Source organism: Heloderma suspectum, chromosome 4 (genome assembly GCF_057233095.1).
Source record: "Heloderma suspectum isolate Gila_16-S chromosome 4, 16-S_ref, whole genome shotgun sequence".
In the NCBI taxonomy this organism is placed as follows: Eukaryota; Metazoa; Chordata; class Lepidosauria; order Squamata; family Helodermatidae; genus Heloderma; species Heloderma suspectum.
In genome coordinates, this window is record NC_139461.1 from 236602757 (window position 1) to 236628218 (window position 25462).

The 25462-nt window shown below is 44.4% G+C and overlaps 1 protein-coding gene across 7 annotated transcripts in view; it reads right to left on the minus strand.

Annotated features, from left to right (window-relative positions):
- The window catches only part of ST3GAL3 (ST3 beta-galactoside alpha-2,3-sialyltransferase 3), a 250057-nt gene that overhangs the window by 22264 nt on the left and 202331 nt on the right, over positions 1-25462 (minus strand). For 3 of the 7 annotated variants that reach the window (XM_084852778.1, XM_084852772.1, XM_084852775.1), the window contains 2 exons: positions 13722-13868; positions 4585-6225 (listed from right to left, as the gene is read on the minus strand). In XM_084852778.1, coding sequence (XP_084708904.1) covers positions 6211-6225; positions 13722-13868 — 162 coding nt within the window. In that variant the 3' untranslated portion in view covers positions 4585-6210. Of the gene's footprint in view, positions 1-4584; positions 6226-13721; positions 20061-25462 lie in introns of those variants that run through there. The other 4 variants (XM_084852774.1, XM_084852769.1, XM_084852770.1 and 1 more) reach the window with 2 other exon arrangements.

The window sequence follows — 25462 nt, forward strand, 5'->3', positions numbered from 1 at the left end:
CCAGCCTTCCTCAACCTGGTGTCTTCAAGATGTTTTGGACTACAACAGCCAGCATTCCTGACCATTGTCTGTGCTGGCTGGGACTGATGGGAGCTGAAATCCAAAATATCTGGAGGGTACCAGGTTAGAGAAGGCTAGTGAACTCTGCTAATGTAATGTTCACCTGCTATTGTTCATTTTGCTTTGTATTGGTTCCACAACATTTCTTTATCCAGTGTAATTTCTGTTCACTTTTCCTTTTATTCATTTTAATTGGGCATGAAGTATTTCACGGTAAAGGGCTGAAAATCTGAGGTGGCTTGATTGCCTCAGCTTCCCACAAGTAAAATATAATAGAATGAAGGAGTTAAAATTGTTATTTATTATCCTCCCTGAGATGGAATCGATAGAACAAGCTATATATTTCAAAGTATAATAAAGCACTTGGACTTCTATAAAAAGTGGAAAGTGTTGTGAAAAAGTTGCATTCTGGACTGGATTGTGTGTTTGTAGCCATCATGGGGTGTTAAAGATATTAGAGGCCAGCCCCTGTTCTGATTTTGCAGGCTTAAGAGCAGGTTTGCTGCTATGAAGATGAAATATCACCCGCTGACATGTTTCATATCAAAGTTTGCAGCTCTTTTGTCCACTGACCTCCCCTGGACCTCACAATGTCCTTTGAACTTCAAAAGCATACAGCCTAGCACTAACTCTAGGCTAACAGCCCCCCCCCCCATATATATATAGAACTGCATGCATGGCAGCTCTCTCTCTTTACTATATATACTAAAGGCCTACTACAAATGAGCCTATCGAGTCTATAGAATCATTTGTATTAAGCCTGCTTCTTATCCAAAGGCAGAAAAAGCCAAAGAGTGGTGTGTGTGTTTTAATATAAGGGTTAAAAGGGTGTGTGTGTGAATGCAATCAGTCATCAATGTAGCCCCCTAAAAATGCATCATCCTTTTGCAGATCATACTGCCTCAGCCCCCTGCTTCTCAAAAGCTGATCTTTCTTTCAGTCAGTGCTGTTTCTTGCATTCCCAGGTCAATTCATGAGGCAGGTTTGAAGGGCAGCATGTTGTCAGTTCATTAATCAAGCCAGACTCGTGCAATGTTTTGAGAGGAGTCCTGTTCTTCATGCTTACCAGTAATATTGGGATACACAGAGGCAAACAATAAGGCACTTACTCTCCCAAAGATCTAGTACTCTTGGCCTGTGTCTCATTAAATCTACCTTTGAACAAAATATAATAGAGCTGAAATTCTACACTAGCTTCAGTTCTTCCAGTGAAGGTATGTATTTGTATATATTTGTATGTCTCATACAACTGGCATAGGCTTTACCTCCCTTTCAGAATATGGAAGTGTATATTCAACTTTGGTGACCTAAAAGAAAAGTTTAAGGGCTAACCTAAAATTATGGCAGCAGTTTCATATAGTTAAGCATGTTACTGACCCAATCATGTAGAAAGAGGGATGGGGGTACAATTTTAAAAGCAAAAGGGGCAAGTGGGCACAGGATTTTCTTTATGTTTGTTTTAGTTGAATCTTTTATGATTTGTTTATAAAACAACTCTGAACAATGGAAAATTGTATACAAATATTTTAATAAAGTAAATACGATGTAATAGTAAAATAAACCCTCCTGTTTCATTTCAATCTGTATATAGCTCCAGAAACTGATGCCAAATTGTCTGGAACTTGCCTTCTTGCTGTAGCATAATGTAATACATTTTTTCATCGGCAGTATCAGACAATCATGTATCCATCCATCTATATTTGGTGAAGTACAAGATTTCCAATGTCAGAAGACTCTTTGGCAAGTAAAGGAGCTTTACAAACCGTCCTCCTTAGCACTTCTCCATATTCTGGCTCCAATGAAATCCTGTTACTGCCATCACCATCACTTGCACAACACCAGCAATATTTTGTTATTTACTAGAGAATGGACCTGGCTCTGCATGGATTCAAACAGCCCTTAGTTTGATGCAGTAAAGCAGAGATTCTTAAACTTTCTACCGATGAGGCCTGCTTGAGAGCGAGCTGAAAATTATTGAGATCCACCAGTCACAAAATGGTTTTGCAGGGCTGGAATCAGTCACAAAATGGTGACACATGGAGGTGGTATTTGGCATAATCAGCTGGCAATTGCTGATATAATTTTATATTGATAACTAATTTCTCTTTGGAAATTGGTAAATTCTTTGGCATAGCTATTTCCTTGTAGCAGAGAGTTCCATAATTCAGATTTCCTCAAATTAAGTACAAATGTTGGCTTTTGGAGGTATCCAGCTCAGGAAGAATTTGCTGAGCTAAAGGCTCTAAATTTGCATTTCCAACATGGTACCCAGGGGGGCCAATGCATCCACGGACACCTCTCTTGGCATCCACCAGGCTCCCAGACTCTCCTGATTTTAATTTCATTCTTTAGATTATTTTAAATTGGTTTTTTAACTGGGAGATTGCCATGCTGCAAAGCAAAGTGCTGACCTTTATTTGGGTGCAAAAGAGTGTTTTCGTATTTTGGAGCTCAGAGACACTCCTCCACCCCTACCCCACCTCTGCCTTATGCTTAGGTTCTTGGGCTAGTTACATTTCTGTTGGTCTCACCAGCTTGCCATCTGGAAAATGAGTCGGCTTACTAAACTCCCCTAACTTCAAACTATATGGGCTGCAAAGCTATGTGCTGGTTCGGGGAGGCTGCCCTTAGTGGCTGAAGCTGTTACTGCAGATGTTAACCACATGGACACATTAAAATTAATATATTTTAAAATCAAAATAACCCCAAGGTGTAGAATGTTCCCCTTAATATGCATGCCAAATTTCAGGTGTCTAGCTTTCACAGTCTTGGTGTTATGGTGCAGATGGCAGGTAATGGTGGCTAGGTTGCCATTCACATTTTATTGCTTTGCTGGGTGAGAGCTCCATTAAAGAGCATGCCCCCAACCATATTTTATCACGATAGCATTAGAAGAGGCACTGGAACATGTGGCTTCCTGGAGAGAAGGCATTTTCTATTGTTAAAATGGGAGCTTATTCCAGCTGCAGCATCTAAGGCCAATCTTCCCTAACCTGGTGCCCCCTAGATATGTTGGACTACAACTCCCATCATCCCCAGACAGCATCCAGGTTGAGTCCAACTCATCTAGAAGGCACTAGGTTGGAGGAGGTTGACTTAGGTAATCACCTCTAAACAAAGAAACTGGATCTGAAACCAAGCCAAAGGAACACCTTCTTAATTCTAACTTTTTAAAGTTTAAAAAAGAATTAGAATTTTGTTTAAAGAGGAATAATAGAAATTATGTTGCTAAGTCACTGAACCACTTGAAAGGAAAGGGCTCAAGCAAGTTTCCAGGACAAGGTAAGAAACAGCAACTATTTAAGCTGCTGAGAAACAAGATGCAACAGCCTTCTGGTACTCAAGGCAGTAGGTAGCTCTCCTTGTATATCAGTTTGTGAGAGGCTTTTACGCTTTAGCTTTGATCTTGGCACCAAGCTGACTCCCTTAGGCTTTAAGTAACTAAGCCCTTAAAGGTCAAATCATTGTGGTGCCAGCCTACGCAACACTGGACTCACAAAATTCCTAGATCTGTTGAACATTCACTAAAGTAGCAGGCTGGTCCAGTTAATAGTCCTGAGAATGTAAGGCCCTTCAGTCCAACTGAGACAAAACTAGATATACAGGTTTATTACGAAAATAGCAGATTCAAGGTTAGGATGAGATAAATGAGGCTAGGACCAAAAAATAAGCAATCTTGGCCATTCTTTCTTTGGGCTCCATCCAACATTATGTGAACAGACATCCACTTATGCAACGGGACTTCCCCTTCCTCTCCTCACCTCTGCAGCCCCAGTGTGTCCCCCAAATCTGTTCCAGAGGATCCCCCAACCTTCTGGAGCAGACCGGGGGGGCACACAGGGGCTGCAAGGGGGAATCCATTCTGAATGAACACGATACAACCAAATGTTTTCTGTTCTTATGAACACCTACTAAGAAATCGAGAATGGATGTAGTCTGGGGCCAAAATCAAGAACTGGCACACATACTGGTTCTTCCTTGGTGTCTCCCTCCTCGCAGAAGTGAGGGAACATACACTTCAACTGAACCAGTCTAAAAGAGCAACTTCCCATTTCATTCTAATTCTTTATGAGTTTAGATTTTTGAACTGAAAGGTGGGTATAGAAATGTTTTACATAATAGAATAAAATAAAAATAGAATTGACTGGGAGGTTGTGCTTTCATTTGAAGGGGATGTCCGCATACGGTCAGCCATGATGGGATCTTGCCTGTTCAGCAAAGATATTTTAGAAAGAGATGTTTGATGGATCTTTTACCGTAAAGATGCAAGTTTACTCATGAGTAGTCCCATTGAGCTCAGTGAGTCCTACCTGTTCCAGCTGGCCTAGATGAGCATTGCCTGGGTGATTTGCAAACTTCCATATGCATACAAGTTAGATCGGCATTATCTAGCTGGTAGCTGGAATTGCATATACTGCACAATTAGCATTTTTGCCTTTAAAATATTACAAAACCTGTAGGTTCACACAGTGCAACAGTGTAGCAGGAGAAAGCACATTTGTCTCTATCTTGATGTTTTATCACCCATGTCTTGGCAAAGGAGGGGCCATCTCCACCCAGCTGCAAACAAATGCAATTCATTGGCTTTGTGTGTATTCAGAAGAAATTCTCTAGAGATGAGTCACTGAGTTTTTACAGGGTGTCCAGGGAGATGTCAAGCAGACATTGCGTGTAAATCAATGACACACCTAGTGTTAGGGAACACACGCTGTAGCCTGCAGGTCTGTTCCCTCTAAGACACAGTACAATAGAATTGCTGGTTGATGGACATTCCCAGAGAGGCTCCTATACATACACACCAAGCACATTTGGAGCTAGCAGAAATAGGGAGAGCGTTTGTTTATTCTTACCATATAAAAACAATGGAGATTTGTGGGAGGGGCTCTTTTACCTTCCTGAAACTAGTAACGGGGCCTAGGAGGGAGGGAGATTGTCCAGTGTAGGCAACCTAACACCTATCTTAGCAGGCTATTCCATCCATCTCCCTGGTATCAGAACAGGAACTCTTAACGGAGCAGCTAGATATCTTGTCCACCACAATTTGTACCAAGTGAAATGCAATGAGCGTATTTTTTTCCCTCTAGCCCCAGTAGATTATGTAGCACTTCGTACAAAAATGTTTTAGTGCTACGTGGACAAACCTGAATGAGCCTGAGAGAAGTGTTGGGCTGAATGTGCACCCCTTCTTCTCTTCTCTTTCTGTGTGGCCAGAATGACATTGGCAGAATTTAGCTTTCACTTTTAAAGAAACCAGGGTTAACCTTACATTTGAACCAGGAATCCTGGTTTAAAACAAACTCTAGCTAAACCAGCTTTCTGAACCCATGGTTTGAAGTTGGCTTGTTCTGCAACTGACTGTAGCATTACATGCAAACCAGCCCATTCACTCTCTGCCTAGCCACATAAGCCATCATTTCGAAGGCTACCTCAGAGTCATTTATGGATTGCTTTGTCTGCTGCTTCATAGGACTGACAGATTTATTTCTTACTTATTGTCTATTGGATTTTATTGTACTCCCGTACTATATGGCAAAGCAATTCAAACTCAGATAATTCATTCCACCCAGTGGTTGTTTTAGGCCCCAAGTCATACACCTACCTTCCTGGATGGATCCCAAAGACTCCTTTTAAAAGACACAAATTTTAAGTCCAAGTGAACCAGCTCAAGTTTTTAATGCACATGCAAATGAACAGAATAGAAACAGGAGAAGTAAATCAACACATTCTCATTACCCTTCCCTCCCATTGTTGTACATAATTGTGTCCCAAGAGCTTATGATGATTAATATCCTCCACCCTTTCTCAATGTCATATCACTTATACATCTTGCACCTATCTGGCACTAATGCTGATGTTCAAAAAGCTTTAAAGTACCACAGACAGAGCTGGATCTTTATAGCATGGGATGGAATACTCTGCCAACAAGCACCTGTAAATTAACATGAGCAACTAGAACCTCTGCATATAAAGACAGAGTAGGGATACAGCCTCAGGTCACTCAGTACCAAAAGGCCTCTCCAGAGCAATGGTTACTAGAGACAGTAAGTGCACCTTCACCATGGATCATTAATGACATAACATTCTTCTCACCTCTTAGCATTTGCATAGCCTACCAGTTATGGAACACCAGCCTTGCCGTACTACAAATTCTCACTTCTTACGTTCCTAGGAAAAGCAGAAGATGACATGCTAGGCCACTGTCCCTTTTACCTTTCAACTTAATTCCCAAGCGACTAACAATTACTAGCTGTCATTAATACTAAAAAGGAAAGGCAAGGCAGAAATGCAATCCCCTCTCATCTAGTTAGATTCCACAATATTACAAACAATTAGTCAAGAGGGGAGAAGAGAAGGCTGGAGAGCAATAAATTATTGATACTTGGGAGCAGATGGCTCTCCTTGTATTAGGGGAAGTGAAACCTAAGAGAAACAGGAATTCTTTACTCACTGGTGAATTTCTGTTCTCATTGAGTGAAGGAGGCCAGCCAGCATGGGGAAGGTCCTGCCTCTGGGGCTGGGAAGGTAGTCTCCAATTTGATCTTCTAGAGGAGGCAGGGCTTCCTCCAAACCCACCAACTGAGTCTTCCAAGTCATTGTATCTCCTCACAAGCCACTAGTCTTGACAACCCTCAACTGGGTACCTTGACTGTCAATCTGGCTGAGGAAGCAACAGTGGTGAAGCCTGCCTAGCCTATGAGTCACCTAGAAGAAGGCCGACCCAGGTGGGCCTCCTTCACTCGATGAGAACAGAAATTCACTGGTGAGTAAAGAATTTCTATTTCTCCCACTGAGTGCAGGAGGCCAGTCAGCATGGGGATGTAAAAAAGCAGTTAATCCTCGGGTGGGCCAACAAACCTACAGGACAGCCCCCTGCTAGGATTATAAGATACTCTGGAAGACCTGCCTGCCAAAGGCACCCTCCACAGAGGCAAATAGGTTGACCTTGTAGTGGTGTGTGAATGTATGTAAAGATGACCACATGGCCGCCTTGAAGATCTTCTTTAGTGGAGCTCTTCCCCAGAAGGCTGCTGATGTGGCTATCCCTCTCACCAAGTGGGCCAATATTCCCTCTGGAACTGTTAGGCCATTGGAGGTGTATGCTAGCATGATGCACTCATGTAGCCAAAGTACCAGAGAGACTACTGACACCTTCTTGCCCATGGAGGACAGTCTAAAGGACATGAATAGGGCACTATGTTGCCTGTGGAGCCTGCTCCTATTTAGGTAGAAGTTGGGTGCCCGTCTAGCATCCAGAGTGTGCCACTCCCCCTCCTGGGGGTTGGAAGGGTGAGGGCAGAAGGATGGGATGAATAGCTCCTGGGCTCTGTGGAAGTCTGAGTTGATCTTGTGGATGAAGGTAGGGTCCAGGCGGAGGACCACTTTGTCCCTGTGAAACATGCAAAGCTCCTTTTCTGCTGAAAGGGCTCCCAGCTCAGAGATCTTTTTGGTGGACATGATGGCTAGAAGGAAAATGGTTTTGAGGGTCAACACATTACGGGGTGGCTGCACCTAGGGGTTCAAATGGAGCTTTGTTCAGTGCTTTGAAGATGGCGCTGAGGCTCCACGTGGGGAGCCTTCTCACCAGGGGAGGATTGATCAGTGAGGCCACCCTGAGGAATCTCTTAACGTGGGGGTAGTTCCCTAAGGGCCCCTGGCTAATTCTCTTAGTATGGACCCCAAAGCAGAAATCTGTCTTTTTAAGGTGTTTGCTTTGAGGCATGCTGACAGGCCCTCCTGGAGGAACTTCAGGCCGTTGCCTATATTAGTGGCTAAGGGTTCCCTCCCTGCTGCCTGAGTCCATTTGAGGAAGGCCCTCAATGTGCACTTGTATGACCTGTTAGTGGAGGACCTCCTGGAGGCCAGGAGGATGGAAACCACTTTTGACAAGTAGCCCCAGTCCCCTAGCAGTTTCTAGGCAGTCAGTTTTAGGAAGCGTGGGCCTTGATGTGTGATTGGCCTTTGGGTCAGCAGGTCTGTCAAGGGCTCCTTGGAGGGCTCTCTCAGTCTCATCCAGTAGCCAAGTCCAGACACAGACAAAGGGATTCTTTTCAAAGCTTTATTCTTCTTTTATAACTTAACAACTCTACAGGTAGCAACTAGATCTGAGCAGCATAGTACCTATGCCCTAAGTTGGAACAGTTGGTCCCCGTTTGAAAGGCAATTACTGGCAGACCCCTGAACTTAAGGACTAGGGAGAGTCCCTCCCCTTTTCTTTTGGATCCTCTGGGCGCAGCCATTGTTTGAGCGCCAACCGGGCACTACGCCTCCTTTCTGCGCCCTCCATCTGGCGCCGCTCTCTGCGTCTGCGTCGTGCGTCCACCAAGACTGCTTCCCACGCTTGATCACTCCCTGGACTGCTTTCTAATCTAGGAATGCTGGTGGGAGGAATCTCCGTCAGCTGCGGCCCTGGGAAAGAGGAGCGCACTCCTCTCCCAGGAGCGACTGCTCTTCCTCAGAATCAGAACTATTCTGGGATTCTATGGGCTCAGTGTCCACCCTGACAAGGTCGTGCTGGGCCGGGAGGATCAATGATTTGTCCATAGATAGGTTTATAAGGTCAGTGTACCACGGCCTCCTTGGCCAATTGGGTGCTATCAAGATTAACTGGTCTCTCAACTTCTGGATCATCTTTGGGACCCCTGGTCCATCTGCTGATCACAGCATCAGTGAATTCGGTGCCTCTTGTGAGGTAGTGGGTGGCGAACCAGGGGAGCTTGGTGTTCTGCTGAGAGGCAAAGAGGCTGAAGCAGGGCAGGCCTAACTGGCTTGTCAGCCATCTAAATGAGTCTGGGTGGAGGGACCATTCCCCTGGGTCTAGGGATGTCCTGCTGAGCTAGTCAGCCTGGACATTCAACATGCCTTTTAGGTGCTCTGTCTTGATGGAATGGAGGTGCTTTTGTGCCCACCTGAATAGTATCATGGCGTCCCTCTGAAGGGATTTGGACGGGGTCCCTTCTTGCCTGTTCATATAAGCTTTGGCTACCACACTGTCCATTCTGATTAGGACATCTTGAGACTCTAGTTGTGGGGCTAGGGTGTCTCAGTGCCAGACGGATGATCCTCAGTTCCAGTAAATTGATGCTGAGGTGAGATTCCTCCTTGGTCCACAGGCCCTGGGTGTATTGGTCCTTGCAGACAGTTCCCCATCCGGTGAGGCAAGCATCTGTGGTTAGTGTGGTGAATGTTGGAGTCTGGATGGGAATACCCTCCGCGAGGTTGGGTGGGTGTGACCAGCAGCACAGGGAGCGATATACTTTTGCAGGGAGAGGTATAAGGTTATATGATGGAACGAGGATGAGGATATTGCCCAGAGAGTGGTGCAGTTAGATTCCCTTTGACCTCAAGTGGGCCACTGGGGCCAGGACGACCTTTGTGAACACTCTCGGAGCTGTGGCTGGCCAAAGGGGAGGGCAGTGAATTGGAATAGCTTTGTTCCATAGCTGAAGTGTAGGAACTTGCAGGGAGATGGCTGGATGGGGATGTGCAGGTAAGGCCCCTGACAGATCCAGCGACATCAAGAAGTCCCCTCTTCGGAGGCTCTCCTTTATGGACTGGAGCATCTGCATTTGGAACTTCTGTTTCCTCAGGCAGCGATTGAGCCTCCTCAAGTCCGGAATGGGCCTGGTCCCCTTTTCCTCTTTGGGACTGTGAAGAAGAAGGAGAAGATGCCCTGTACCCTCTCTCTCCATGGTACCTTCTCGATGGCTTGGATTTGTTGTAGGAACTGTATTGCTGTGAGAGTCCTCAACTGCTTGGCTGGGTCCTGCTGGGGAGAGCTGAGGAAGCACTCCTTGGGTGGCCTCTGGAGCTCTATGGAGTAGCCTTCTTCTACCACTTCCAGAACCCGGCTGTCCAAGCAGAGCTGCCTCCAAGCATTTGAGAAATCTTGCAGTCGTCCTCCCACAGGCGGAGACAGTGAGTCATGCTGTACCGGATTTCTTGCCTTGCTGGGAAGGCCCTCTGCAGGTGCCCGGCTTGGACTTACCCTCTCTGAGCAAGCAGCTGGAGGGGAAGGATGGCCTGAAGGGATGAAAGGGCTTGGGCTTTGCCTGGAAGTGCTTTGTTTCTTTCTTCAGTGGGTTTGGCAAAGTTTTCTTCTTATCCTTTGTCTCCACCAGGAGTTTGTCCAAGGTCTTCTTGAAAAGGAGCTTACCTGAGAAGGGAATGCTCACTAGATTAGATTTAGTTTTGGTATCCACTCTCCAGTTGTGTAGCCAGATATTCCTTCTTGCCACGACATTTGCTGCTGTGGCATTTGCTCCCATCTGAAAGAAATCCAATGAAGTGTCAGCCAGGAACCACACTACCATGGCTATATCTTGCATGGTTTCATAAGCCTCTTTCCCTAGGCCTCTGTCATGGAGTAGTCTGTTTGCCATCATGAAGATGCCCCTAGTGATGATAGTTGATGTGCTTGCTGCTTGCATGGACATGGCTGAGGCCTTGAAGCCTCTGCGGACTGCTGCCTCAGCCCTTCAGTTGTGCAGGTCTGAGGGGTGCTCATCATGTTCTGAGGTCAGGAAAGCCATGGAGTTGAGTGCTACAACAGGTTTGTCTACTCTCAGGATGACCAGGACCTGCATGGCATCCTCTTGTAGGCAGTAGAATTTTTTGCAGTGGTGATGGAGTGTCTTTGACCCCAGCTTTGACCACTCCTTACGCTGTATTTCTTCCAGGCATAGCGGGAGTGGCATGTTCAGGTGAGTAGAGGGGAATGATGGGAAGGCCGCTGCCACCCTGGGGATGTCATGTTCTCTTCCTGGTCTGTAAGCTCCAGGATGTTGAGGCATTTGGTGATCAGCTTGGTAAAGGCTTCCAAAGGGAAAAGTCGGCCTTGGCGGGGCTTTTTCCTGTGCTTGCCACCTTCTGAGGGCTCTCCTTCCTCAGACTCCAATAAGCTTGCTCTAGGAGAAGGGGATCTGGTGCTCTGGAAGCCAGAGCAGTAGGTGGGGGATGAGGAAGAGGATCTTGCCCCTCCACCCCCACCCCCTTGTGCCTCACCTTTTTTCAGTTACAGGATGATGAGAATCTGGTGTGCTTCCTCCTGGAAGGGTTCCTGGCTGAGGTGGATCGGGATCCACCTGAGGCATCTCTCCTCCCCCTACTCTGCCTACTTCTCCTAGAGTGGGCCCAGGGGTGTGGGGGTCTGTCTGCATCCCTGTTTAGAGTGTGACCTGCTGAGCTAATCGTCTGTGGATGAGTGGGAGCGTGAGCGGATGCACCTCTTGAGTTGGGCCCTTTCTCTGGATGCTCTCCTGTGGGAGTGCTCTTTGGGTCCAGTCCCCTTTTTGGGGGAGGCCCTGCACCTGATTTGGTGAATGGCCTCCTCTAGGAGTTGCAGCACGGACTGTTCCCCCTCATGGAGCTGGGGGTGGGGGTTGACCCTCTGCATTGGGCCTACAGCCAAGCCCTGACTGGGGAGAGCCCTCTGATCCTTCTCCTAGGGACCCCCATGATGGAAAATGTGGGGGACTGGGATCCTCCATTTCCCACCTTTTCCTAGACTAACGATGGGGGGGGGGTGTTGGCTTTCCATGTGGCGTGGTTGTCTGTCCAGGCGGGAGGGGGGAGCAGCTGTTCAGGGTCCCTGTTGTCACCTAGATTCACTCTCTCCATGACTCTCCTGTTCTCCTTCAGGGGCAGGGCACTGGAGGCTGCCACCAGCCTTCACAGGCCCTGCCATTTGGGTAGGCTTCACTCTGCCGCATCCACTTGGTTGCTGGCAGGGGCCTGATGGCGTCATGTCAGACCTGACTCCTGCACAGCCAAAAGCTCCCTCCATTCTCTAGGGTGTCTGTGTGGCCACAGGGAAGAAGCTGGAGCATTGGGGCTACTCCCCAGTGCCTATGTGGCAGTGGGCAGGAAGCCCTTGCGGGGCGGGCTGAGTCCACATCCCCTCTGTGAGCCAGCCCTTTGTGTGCTAGAGAAGCAGTCATATCCCCCACACCGTGACCCAAAAGGCTGCTGCTTCTCTTCTTCCTCCCCTCTTTTTTTTCAGGTTGTTGTCGTTGTTCTTGCTGCATGAGAGCCTCGGAGAAGCTACCTCCCACCATGTGGCAGGGAGTCAAAACTGGTGGGCTTGAGGGAGGCCCCTCCTCCTCTGGAAGATCAAATAGGAGACTGCCTTCCTGGCCTCGGAGGTGGAGCCTTCCCCGTGCTGGCTGGCACTCAGTGGGAGAACCTGTGTCTGAGAAATGAGGATTAGCCTGGTACCCACAAATCAGATAATGGGAAAAGGCGATCTATGTTGGGATGCAGTCCTCTTTCTAACGATTGTGAGGATTTCATAAGAAATGAGAAGAAGATTAGAGACACTTAATAAAAACTGCCCATCCTCCTGAACCTCTGTCCTTAGTGCTCCTCATATTTCTATGAGCAGCTCTTCCACTAGTAGGCACATGCAGGTCCAGACTACTCTGGAAGTCTGGTGTTGTATCCTCTGGAAGACTAGCCTGTCCATAACAGCTGCATTTGCCTTCCATTTACCTGACAACCAGTTGGGTCTCACATGAGTCTACAGCATCCATAAGGCACATATTAATTTCCACATAACTTTTAAATAGTCTAAGGCAGCTCAGATATGGTAAACATTCTTTCGCTCTACCAAATGGAAGCAAGGAAGGAGAACAAAACCTGCCCTATCATACTCATAGTCAATGGCACTCTGCTTCTTTTAATGCACAGAGGTAATCGCCTGACCTCCAAAATAAATTAATGTGTGTTAGTGTCCAATTACTCCAAAAGGGTACCCTCTTGAAGTACTAAACAGAGTTATATAACATCTTAAATACTAACAAATTATTGTGGAATAATCTTTAATAGGCCAGAACCTATTTTAATAGATGTAAAATTTTGCCTGATTATAGTTTTACTTGTTCCTGCTTTGAAAACTCCCGTCATTTGAGCTCCAATCCTGCCCTTTCTCCCATATATAAAAACCCACCTCCCAGATCCTTATAGCATGTACTTGTATGTCAAATCAATATGTATTTGTACTTTAAATTGCCACACCTTTTCCCTAAAGAACTCTGGGAAATGTAGCTCTGTTTAGGGATCTCCAATAAAAACTTCTCCACATCCTCATAAAAACCATAGTTTCCAGCATTGTTCTTGAAAAGCCATGATTGTTATAAGCTATGTAAAGCCAGTTGGAATTTATAGTATAGATATAGCTGAAGTAATAACTGTAAGTCAACTGAAGGGAAATGACCAAGGAAACCTCATTCTAGAAAAATCAAGTCTTCTGTATTACCCATTCTAAATCTTATTTTTTTCTGTAACTGTTCTTTTATGATGAATACTCTGGAAGTGAAAGAAACACAGAACTATAGTGCAAAGGAGTCCCCCAAGCATTCACATGAAATATGAGCTTATATTATTTGCATGAGGCCCTAAGAATACAATGTCCAGGTGTTGCTTGATTTGCTTTGTGTGCTTTCCTAGTTCCCTTTATGTAGGAAAAGCAATGAGGTAATATTTTGCTTCATAATAAAAGGCCTGCATGATAAGGCCAAGGGTCCATGTAGTACACCATCCTGTTTCCCAAAGTACCCAGCACATACCTCCAGGAAGTCTCCTTCAACTAAAATTCATAGGCATACTGCCTCTGAACATGGATTGAACTATCATGGCTAATGCATACTGAATGCAGAATTCCTTACCTCTTTGATGGCAGACATCTTGATGTTCTCATAGTAATGTAGCGGTGCATTTGGAGAGTTCATGTCATAACCAAATCCAGCCACTGCTACCTCATCACAATTGTGGAGAACCATGGTTATTGCTACAGTTCCCAGGGTAGGGATATTCTGTGGAGATAAAGCAGGCAGGTAGAAGCACAATACAAGTAGTAAGCAAGTTTTCATCCTCTTAAGCACTAGTCTCTTAATGGTTTCCAAGAGGAAAAATGTAGGAACACTATATTAAGAAATATTTTTTGTGGAACTAGTGTAAAGCTCTATTGGAACAAACTGCTAGGCTGAACTACATACAGGAAACATAAGGAAGATTCCATGGCACCTGACAAGAGGCGGGGGGGGGGGAAGAGAAGGGGAAATCAGGAGAAGGGGAGCAATGGAGAAGAAAAACAGAGTGGGGAGAGAGAGAAGAAAATATTTAAACTGGAGTAGTTATGGAAAAACAAAGGTATCAAAGACTCAGAATTATCCCTGAGTGGAAACCTATTGATCACAACTCTGACAATGAATATTGATTGGCATGCAGCAGCTTCAGAGCACCTGAAGAGAATCCAACTGGAAAAGCAGGATCTTCAAATCAGGCCATTCTGTATTAATCAATCATTTTATGTATTATTGGTTCACTTCCTGCTCATATGTTGTGGGAACTATTATTTAATAAGTTAATGTTTGTTGTTAATTAATTATTTAGCAAGTAATAGTTATTATTCAGTGGATTATAGATTCCAAGGCTCAAAAAAAGAATCATTCAAGCTTATCTGATAACAGTAGTGAGTGCAGTTAGTTACTGGAACTTCTTTCAGACCTTGACACTATCAGATATCAGGAACACTGTAATCTTTAGGGGACACTATGAACTATCTTCTTACCACAGGCAGAGAGGTCCTACCTCTTGCCTCACTTCTCTCTCACTGCCCAGCTGGCTGAACCTGTGATGCTGCTCTTCTAGAGAGGTGATCCCTAGGGCAGAACCATCTTGTTCAAGATGCTGTCACTGTAGAACTGGAGTGCATAACTCAAATCACTCCGAGAGCCACTTGTTTTAACTTAAGAGGGCTACATCATTACATTAACCATGAGGAACACAGTTTTGTCACATTGTTAACCCAACTATATCTATTCATACAGTCATACATAACGTACATGGACACAGCACATTCCTGAAAGTTCGACCACCATGTCAAAGTTTGTATTTATGCCTATAAAGATCAATAACTGGGCCATTTACCCCTACAAAATCAATAGCAGAATTTAATCAAATACTAATAAGAAACAGACACAATATCAGACATCTGCACCCTTTCTTTTTGTTTCTCCACCTTCCTCTTTTTTCTTGTCTTAGATCTATCTGCAATATTATCTCTATTAACTTCCCTGATCTCTCTACACCATATAGTACTCTTTCTTTTCTCTTTCTTCACCACTGCATGTCTTCCTTTAACCCCACCTCTCAAACACTCCCTCTTTTCCTTGGTTTCCCAGTAGAAAATCTTTATTTCTTCAGTCTTCCCCCCGAACCCCCAGTTTATTTGTTTGTTTTTTACTATTGCTCTCCCCACTTGCTTTATCTCTGCTCCTGCATGCTCAAGTCAGTGAAAGCAACAGAACACAAATATTTCACTCTCCCAACAATTCATAGAGAAGGAATCTCAGGCACAAAAGAGCTCATTCAATCCTGGTGACCTGCAGCAGGCACTAAAAACATGCAACACCTCACACCTCTAAATCCAATGGAGCAATGCAGATATTTTGATGCAGATGCTGTGAAGTTTTTCTCCTTCTTTCATAATACTAGAACCCAGGGGTCATCCAATGAAGATGAATGGTGGGAGATTTGGGACAGATACAGCACTTACTTAAATTATGGCATTTACTACCTCAAGATGCAGTGAGGGCTGCCAGCTTGGACAGCTTTTAAAGGGGATTAGATGAATTCATGGAGAATAAAGATATCAGTGGCTACTGATCATAATGACTATATATTTCCTCCAGTATCAGAGGCAGTATGCCTCTGTAAACCAGTTGCTGGGGAACTTGAGCAGGAGGGTGTGTCAAGGGCTCCTTGGAGGGCTCTCTCAGTCTAATCCAGTAGCCAAGTCCAGACACAGACAAAGGGATTCTTTTCAAAGCTTTATTCTTCTTTTACAACTTAACAACTCTACAGGTAGCAACTAGATCTGAGCAGCAGCATCCCTATGCCCTAAGTTGGAACAGTTGGTCCCCGTTTGAAAGGCAATTACTGGCAGACCCCTGAATATAAGGACTAGAGAGAATCCCTCCCCTTTTCCCTTGGATCCTCTGGGCGCAACCGTTCTTTGAGCGCCAACCGGGCACTACGCCTCCTTTCTGTGCCCTCCATTTGGCGCCACTCTCTGCGTCTGCGCCGCGCATCCACCAAGTCTGCTATCTGTGCTGGGTCACTCCCTGGACTGCTTTCTAATCTAGGAATGTTGGTGGGAGGAATCTCTGTCAGCTGCGGGCCCTGGGAAAAAGGGGCACGCTCCTCTCCCAGGAGCGACTGCTCTTCCTCCGAATCAGAACTACTCTGGGATTCTATGGGCTCAGTGTCCACCCTGACAGGGTGCTATTGCACCCATGTCCTACCTGTGGGCTTCCCACAGGCATCTGTTTGGCTACTGTGGGAATATAATGCAGGACTAGATGGCCTTTGGTTTGATCCAGCAGAGTTCTTCTTGTGTTGGCATTCTCCCATTTCCACCTGAATTAATGGGGTTGGGCAGGCCATATATATTCCTACAAAGAGCTGGCAAAGGCTCACAAATAATGAGTACTATACATTTTCTAGGGGTCTGCAAATGATCAATGAGGAAGCTGCATTTGGCTTGTGGGCTTATATTATTCAGGCATGACCTAAATAAATCTTTAGCACATCATATACAAAGCCCCTGGAAACTTTAACTCTCAGACCTCATGTTAGCCAGCAATAGTTAATTTCCTCTGAGCAACATGATCACAAGTCACACACATACATACACCAGTGTCACCTCTCTATAGAGAGAAGCAGAAAAAGCTGGGAGCAGAGTAGAATAGGCAAGGGATCAATAGCTTCAGGATAGCGTGTATCCCAGGCATTGGTTACTTTTCTGCTACTGCCACTATGACAGCCGCTAGCTCAGTAAGAGAGCACTGTTAAATGAGCTTATATTATTGCATAGCATTTCTCTCAAGCACGAAGAACAGCAACACATACTACAATAGAGGGCTAGATGCATGAGAAAATTCTTGCTGCTTCAGTGCCTTGCCAGCTTTATGGGTTGTGGAGGTCATGTCTGTGTCACTGCCTTTTGGACTGGGAGGAAATGGTTGCAGTAAATCTCTTTAGCGAAATACCTGACACCTGAATTGTACAGAGAGGTTTCAGTTGTTATTTGATCCAATGGGGGGACCCCACTGTCTACCTATAATTGTAGTTCTTTGAGAGAGTATCAGCAACATGCAGTTCCTTTGGTCTAGCAATTGTTTCTGAACCTTCAAGACAGCTCACTGCAATTTGTCCTGTTAAAATCAGCCAACTTTACATGTTAACAACAGAGAGTTACCATCAACTTTCTTGCCTGAAAACCAGACCCAGTCCTGATACTCCAGCATCTCAAGCTCCCTGTGGTCACTATAAACATAAACAATGAGACAAACTATAAATACAAGTTACCCCCCCCCCCAAATTAGCCAAAATCCTGAGGTTGGATGAAGAATAAACCTGATGGGCATTCACATCTCTAAGGAAGGGTGCCGGAGTTTCAAAACTATCACCTACCTTTGTCCTTTGAGCCCAGACTCTCAGCCCCCTTCAAGGTTCATGTTTGTATCTGCCCACAATCACTTGCAAGAATGTATTCTAAGCCCCTTGTTCAAGGAACATGTTTTGGCTATGATCCATTTAAAAATAAGTAGTGCATTTTAGGATAACACAATACACAATGATAGTTTTACAGTATTTTCCTTCTTCAAACCATGCAGTTATTAATTTAGGGATCTAGTTTGCATTACAGTCATTAAAATATTTTAATGACAATAGAGCAATTATTCCCAAATGATTTTAAAGAGCAGATTTCTGTTGGTGGAATTTGAGACAAACAATAACTTAACATGCCACTAAAGTCAGCCAAGATATCATAATACATTCATATTGTTTTCTGACAACACTTGAATCTTAGAAACATTTATTCTTCCGTAAGCAATACCCACACACAGTCTTTCACATAAAGTGGCAGTCTCCGGTCAAGTGCATGTTGGGTACACCTTTCTAGCAATGGCAATTGTATTGAGACTTACCTCAGTCCACAAACCTGCCATTAGGAACATGCTTGCAGAGGCCAAGACAATATGAACGGGTCATATGGTCTTCCTTGTCTATTTTAACATCCATTCTACCTAGGTAGTTCAGCTTTTATTCCATCACATTTGGGCAGTTACTTGTGTATTTAATTTTTAGTTTGAGTCGACAGACGATAGATAGGTTTACTTATACTTCATTTAGAAATGTTGTATTTATTGCAGTGTTGTTATAGCACTTCAGCTGAGAAAGGATCTTTGTCAATGACCCCAGGCTTCAAGAACACTTCAGGTGTTTGAAAGCATTTTTACCATCGGGTGAATATGATGGGTGTGTTATTTGCTAAATGTAAACTCCATATGAAACTAAGGAAAAGAGCAAGGAGAATGTATCAAGTAAAACTGGCTTGTTTATGATGAAAAATCACAGAGAACCTCAGACAAGATTTTAGAAACCACGACTGTGATGTTTAAGGTAATTTGTTAGTTCAAGACATCATAAGGGACAGAGGTATTGACCCAGTTCACACAATCAGCAGCACCCACCGTAGTTTAAATAAATAAATTGCATGCTGGTCACCACTGTGAATATTCAAGTTGCAATGAGCAGTCGCTGCAGCTTACTGTGACATGCAAAGATGGGCAGGGTGACTTGTTGCCTTCGTTTAACAAGCCACCCAGAACCCATGAAATGTAGTAGTGTTCTTGGGTGGTTTGTTAACCATGACAACAAACCATCCAGCCTGAGTTTGCACATCATGATCAGCTGAGGCGTCTACCCATCACAGCTTGTAAATTCACAATGGCAGCCAGTGTGCACCACAACCCACTGGGGCTTATTTAAGTCACAGTGGGCACCGGAGATCATGCAAACCAGCCCACTGAGATGTCCTCAGGTCCACAATTCAAAGTCTCTTAAGAAAAGCAAGGTATCAAACAGCACAACTGCTGGAAACCTTGGCAGGTATGATAAGCAGTCTGAAGGTGACACAGAAGGGCTGCTTTTCACAAGGTTATCAGACCAAAGCTGCTCTCAGCACAGCTGAATGGACAGGTAAAATAAGCCAAACTGATAATAGAATGGAGTGTTCCTCACTATTTTAATTGGGAACGTGAATGACTGCAGTGCTTGTGGGAAACATTCTCCTGTTTAACAAAGCATCACAAAGTCTGGCCACAATGGAGGGCTCTGAAATTAGATACTGAAACACTATTATGAAGACCAGATAAAGCATAATGAACCCAACTTCGAGGAAACAGAATCAAACAGAACACTTGTGATTACCTTAATCATATCTGCAAGCTGGATGTCTCAACTCATAATTTCTAGTCCTATTTCATCTATAGGCTCATTATCTTAAGTCCACTGGCAAGGGAGAACAAAGTATCAAGCAAAAGTTTATGAAATCAGGATACAAATATTGTTTCGTGAAGACCCAAGAATGATAGACCACTGTTCTTTGGCAAGCATAGGACTCAAAACTTGCTGATGCTTAGTGCTGTAACAGTATATTTGGGTTCTCATCTGGCCATTCTGAAAGCTAGTGTATAAATTAAAATAGCTTTGTAATAGATGCACCTTTATATGAAAAATGTATCCTTTAGTGGGTATAACCCCACAGTGGAGCAGGTGATTACTTCCTCCACTAAATAGAATGGTAAACCCTGATGTTTTTATTTTGTATGCATTTCTCATTAGATCCATTATATTTGGTCTATCTGTCTATCCTACAGTTCAGACATTACAAGGATGTGGAGGAACAAAGATTGTGAAACACTTATACTTCCTGCTCACCTCGCATCAGCGTAGTGTCCAAAGACATTCACAGTTCTAGAAAATTTGAGAACCTGAACTAAGGGTGTTATCACACTGCCTTTATTAGGAGAACCACTGGCATATGGTATCCTAACAGCTGGTGTTTCATGGAAAAACTGCAGGAGTCTTTGTTACTCATCTAGCACACTGCTTGAGATCTTCATCCTGTGTGTGAGACTGGTTGTGGACATCACCTGCAGAAGAATAAATGCTTCTAAATACTCCACTTGTCATCCTTCTTTAAACAAAAGGGCAAATGTATTATTTTTTATTTTTTTATTTTAGAACATTTCTACCCCAACTTTCAATCCCCAAAGAGTCCCTAAGGTGGCTTCCAGATTAAAATAACAAATTCCTATAACATAATATAATTGCATGAGGGTATCAGGCAGAGTGTAAATGACAAGCGTGGTGATGCCACAACTTTCACTAGCAGAATGCTACTCGTGATCTCATGTATGTGAACCCAGTACATCAGTTGTCTTTCTGCACAGGAGTTTCTTTGATGCTTCTAGCGAGAAACAAGCCTTTCTCTAGAACTGAAAGAGCCCAACAAGTTAATTTGTGATCCAAACTCAGGACGTCAGCCAATTTTTGCACTTATATTTCCAGTGATCAGAGCAGAGAGGCACTGGAGTAGGGGATATGGTGGGCTGAAGCTGGGATTCAGTCTGTGTTGATACCATGCACAATTAAAACAAAGAGTCTTGTGGCACCTTAAAGACTAGCACATATATTATGGCATACGATTTAGCGGACTGAAGTCCACTTCATCAGAGGCATAGTTGACAGATTGAATGGCTCAGCACAAGTTAAAATGAGACTTTCAAGATAAGAGGAACTGTTGATACATACATCCCACCCAGAAATGCAGGTAACCTGGAGAAGACAGAGTTTCCAAATTTGGGAGCAAACAGAAAACATATCTCTAAGGACATTTTGCCAGAGGAAAATCTCTGCCATTAACTGCTGTACTACAATCCTCATCACCATGCTGCTGCAGTCTTTGTCTACTCCTCTCTCCCATTAAGTGCTTCAGAATTAAAACCCTAAAAAGGCATCAGAGCAGGGACCTGGCATGTGGATTGACATATAACCACAGTGGAGGAGGGCAGTCCAGTTCTGTTCTGGGGAAGAATTTGGTAATCCTAGGAACAGATTGCAGGTAATAGCAGTTCTACTGACCTCTAGCAGAAGTACTTCTTTACTTGGTAAGCCAGCCTATAATCTTCAGGGAACAGCAAGACAGGTACAATTACAGCCACTGCTTGCGAATATGCCTTCTTCTAGACTGGCTGCCAATGCCGAGGCCCTAACATGGGCTATACACTATTAGGCCAAAGCTACAAAACTATAGGGAAGGTAAATCTGTGAGATTCTGTAAATCTCACAGACTTCCTGACCTCGAAGGTTAATCCCTAAGGGTATGAGGGCTGTCAGAACATGACAGAGGTGTAAATCCATAACTTGAAACGTAAGGTGAATACTGCGGTATGCAGTTCCCCTAGGCAAGATTGAGGTGCCTTGAGGGACACAGATTCATTCTTACTCATCAGAGGCCCAAACTATAGTTCACAGTCATTGCCATGGCAATAAAATGAGCCAAACAATCACAGAATAGGTTTCCAAAGGGGGGCAGGGATCGATCATGTAGTGTCCTCAGCCCTTATAGAAATAGTGAGAATATCAGTTTTTTTATTCTAGGACTTCACAAAGGAAAAAAAGAAAATCCAGGAAAATGTGACTTCACTGTACATGAATGAATAGAACATTAGAATATAAATAAAGAACCTGAAATGTAATTAAGTGTCATGATTTTTAAGCCAATCTGATATTCTTCATGCCTGGGATGCCATGGTGGGGAACCCACCTTACATGCAGCTCCCCCAAACCAGCCATGAAGCCATTTGGCATTCTAGTGAGAATATTTTCTTGACATGTGGGGGAGTCATCACACACTGCCTTGTGCATTAGAAACAATATCTTAGAATGACCAGACTAGAGTCACTAGACAAACAACTTTAGGCAACAGGGTACAGATATCCCAAGCAATGAGATAATTCCATATAACTCCTATAACTCACAGAAATTGGTCTCATGCCAAATGACATCAGGAAAAACGACATTTTGCCTACACTGGAAAAATTCTCACATCACCATGTGTGAAAGTTCCACAAATGTTTATTCTGATATGATCATGTGAGTTTGGAAGCTAGTCTGCACTACAGCTTCCAAATATGTAATCCTGACAAAAGAAATACTTGTGCAAGTTTCATATACAGTATACATGTTTTCTGCATATTTTCCCTACATGATTATGTGCATGCAACAAAACAGTCATGTGTGAAGTCACTCTTTTTCACACAGAAGACACATCTCAGATATGGCCTGAAATGGTCAGGAAGTGACACCTTGAATAATACTGGGGTCAGGATGGAGCCATAGCCATGAGTTTGCCATCTCAGAACAATCACAGAACCCAAAGGCTTACTCCACACACCTGCCATGTTTGAATCTGATGCTCCCTGACTGTAGTGAGCTTCAGTATAGGGTACACAAAGGTGTGGCAAAACAGAAGGCCCAAAGTGCCTTTCCCAAATGCAAATGTTAGAACAAATATGAGAACAGCCTTAATCAAATACACTATTCATCATCTTATATCACAGCATCTGAAAAGTAAATGAAGGAAAATCTAGGAACAGGGGTGGGAGAAGGTAAACCTGGATCTACTGGTAGATCTCTGGGTGATTTGCAGTAGATCAGCAAGGATTTCTGACTCCTGATTATTTAACAATGGCAGCAACAAAATGACTGCCCCTGGCCCACTAAACTGTACTGCTGAAATGGACAGCTTGGGTTAACCATGATATCTGTGTTGAAGGACTGGAAGCTTCATTCAGTTCTGGTTCTCAAAGCAAATTCCTGGCTCAGAGAATTCTTAGAAATATAATTCTAAGGGTATGTCTTTTGCACCAAGCTCCAGTTGGTGGATCTCAGAGTCTAGTAAGAAATGAAGTAGATCTCACAAGCCTGATGTCTACCCACCCCATCTCAGTATTTTCAGGGGCTCGGGATCCTAGGTTTCCCTCTGCTGCTTTTTCAGAGGGTATGAGATGATGATGATGATGGAGGAGGAGGACGACGACAACTCTGGTTCCAAAGCCACCACAACACCCCAGTTGCCTCAATGCTTTAGAATCATAGAATAGTAGTAGGGTTGGAAGGGGCCTACAAGGACATCGAGTCCAACCCCCTGCTCAATGCAGGAATCCAAGTCAGAGAGTCCCTGACAGATGGCTGTCCAGCCTCGTCTTGAATGCCTCCAGTGTGGGAGAGCCCACCACCTCCCCAGGTATTTGGTTCCATTGTCATATTGCTCTAACGGTCAGGACATTTTTCCTGATGTTCAGCTGGAATCTGGCTTCCTGTAACTTGAGCCCATGATTCCGTGTCCTGCACTCCGGGATGATCAAGAAGAGATCCTGGCCTTCCTCTCTGTGACAACCTTTCAAGTACTTGAACAGCACTATCATCTCTCCCCTCAGTCTTCTCTTCTCAAGGATAAACATGCCCAGTTGATTCAGTCTCTCTTCATAGGGCTTTGTTTCCAGTCCTCTGATCATCTTTGTTCCCTCCTCTGAACCCTCTCCAGTTTGTCTGCATCCTTCTTAAAGTGTGGTGCCCAGAACTGGACACAGTACTCCAGATGAGGCCTAACCAGTGCTGAGTAGAGGGGAACTAGTACTTCCTGGGATTTGGAAGCTATACTTCTATTAATGCAGCCCAAAATAGCATTGGTCTTTTTTGCAGCCACATCACATTGTTGGCTCATATTCAGCTTGTGATCGACAACAATTCCAAGATCTTTCTCGCTTGTAGTGTTGTTGAGCCACGTATCCCCCATCTTGTAACTGTGCATTTGGTTTGTTTTTCTGAGGTGCAGAACGTGGCATTTATCCCTATTAAATGTCATTCTGTTGTTTTCTGCCCAGCGCTCCAGTCTATCCAGATCACTTTGAATTTTGTTTCTGTCTTCCAAAGTATTAGCTATCCTGCCCAATTTTGTGTCATCTGCAAATTTGATCAGCATTCCCTGCACCTCCTCCTCCAGATCATTAATAAAAATGTTGAAGAGCACTGGGCCCAGGACTGAGCCCTGCGGTACCCCACTCGTTACCTCTCCCCAGTTTGAAAAGGTCCCATTGATAAGCACTCTTTGAGCCCGATTCTGTAGCCAACTGTGGATCCACCGGATTGTTGTTTCATCTAGCCCACTTTGAGCTAGTTTGCTCATCAGGATATCATGGGGCACTTTGTTGAAAGCTTTGCTGAAGTCAAGGTATATTATGTCTACAGCATCCCCACGGTCTACAAGGGAGGTTACTTGATCAAAAAATGAGATCAGATTTGTCTGGCAGGACTTGTTTTTGACAAAGCCATGTTGGCTTCGAGTAATCATGGCATTGTTTTCAAGGTGCTTCCAGATGGATTGCTTTATCATCTGCTCCAGAATTTTCCCAGGGATTGATGTCAGACTGACTGGTCTGTAGTTCCCAGGTTCCTCCTTTTTACCCTTTTTGAAGATAGGGACAACATGAGCCCTCCTCCAGTCATCTGGCACTTCCCCCGTCCTCCATGATTTCTCAAAGAGAATAGACAGTGGTTCTGAGAGTTCTTCTGCCAGTTCCTTTATTACTCTAGGATGCAGTTCATCTGGCCCTGGAGATTTGAACTCCTTCAAAGTGATTAGGTGTTCCTTGACCATATGCCTATCGATCTCAAGCTGCAATCCTGCCCCTTCAGCCTGTACTTCGCCTTTGCCAGAGGGGTCATAGACTCTCTTTTGGGAGAAGACTGAGCCAAAAGTAGGAACTGAGCACCTCTGCCTTTTCTTTGTCATCTGTTATCGTTTTGCCATCCTTATTTAATAGCTGAACAACCATTTCTTTCCTTTGCCTTTTACTATGCACGTAGCTGAAGAAAGCCTTTTTGTTGTTTTTAGCATCCTTTTCACAGCCAAAGGTTTCAAAAGCAAACATGAGGCCTCATTGCAATGGGAGGAACTAGCCACCTCTAGGAAGCTAAAAAATATTTACAGCTCTGTCTGAGTTTGCCAGTTGCTGGAGCAACATACAAGTTGTCTGGCTCCCAGGCCCACTTGGAGCTCTCCATGGTGCTATCCACCCCTTGTACTGCTCGATGGTATTTGACCTTGGAAAAGCTGTCCTCGCTTCTGGACTCCCCCCTGTGCTGTCCATCCTGGAACTCAACCCTTGCTCTACTGAACTTTGCCTACTGGACCCTTGACTTCTGACCCACCCTCTCAGTACCTCAACCCTGATTTCTCCAAACCTAGCTTACCCAACTCTGAAGCTGGACTTGTTGATTCATTCCTGGAGATGTCAGACTAGGCCACAGCTCACATGCCTTAGTTACAGCCAATTTGGACTACTGTAATGGTTTCTATGTGGGGTTGCCTCTAAAAAGTGTTCAGAAACTACAGCTGATCCAGAATGCTGTGGCCAGACTACTGACTGGAGCTGGGTATCAGGAGCATGTGACTCCTTTATTATAACAACTTTCCTGGCTACTGGTC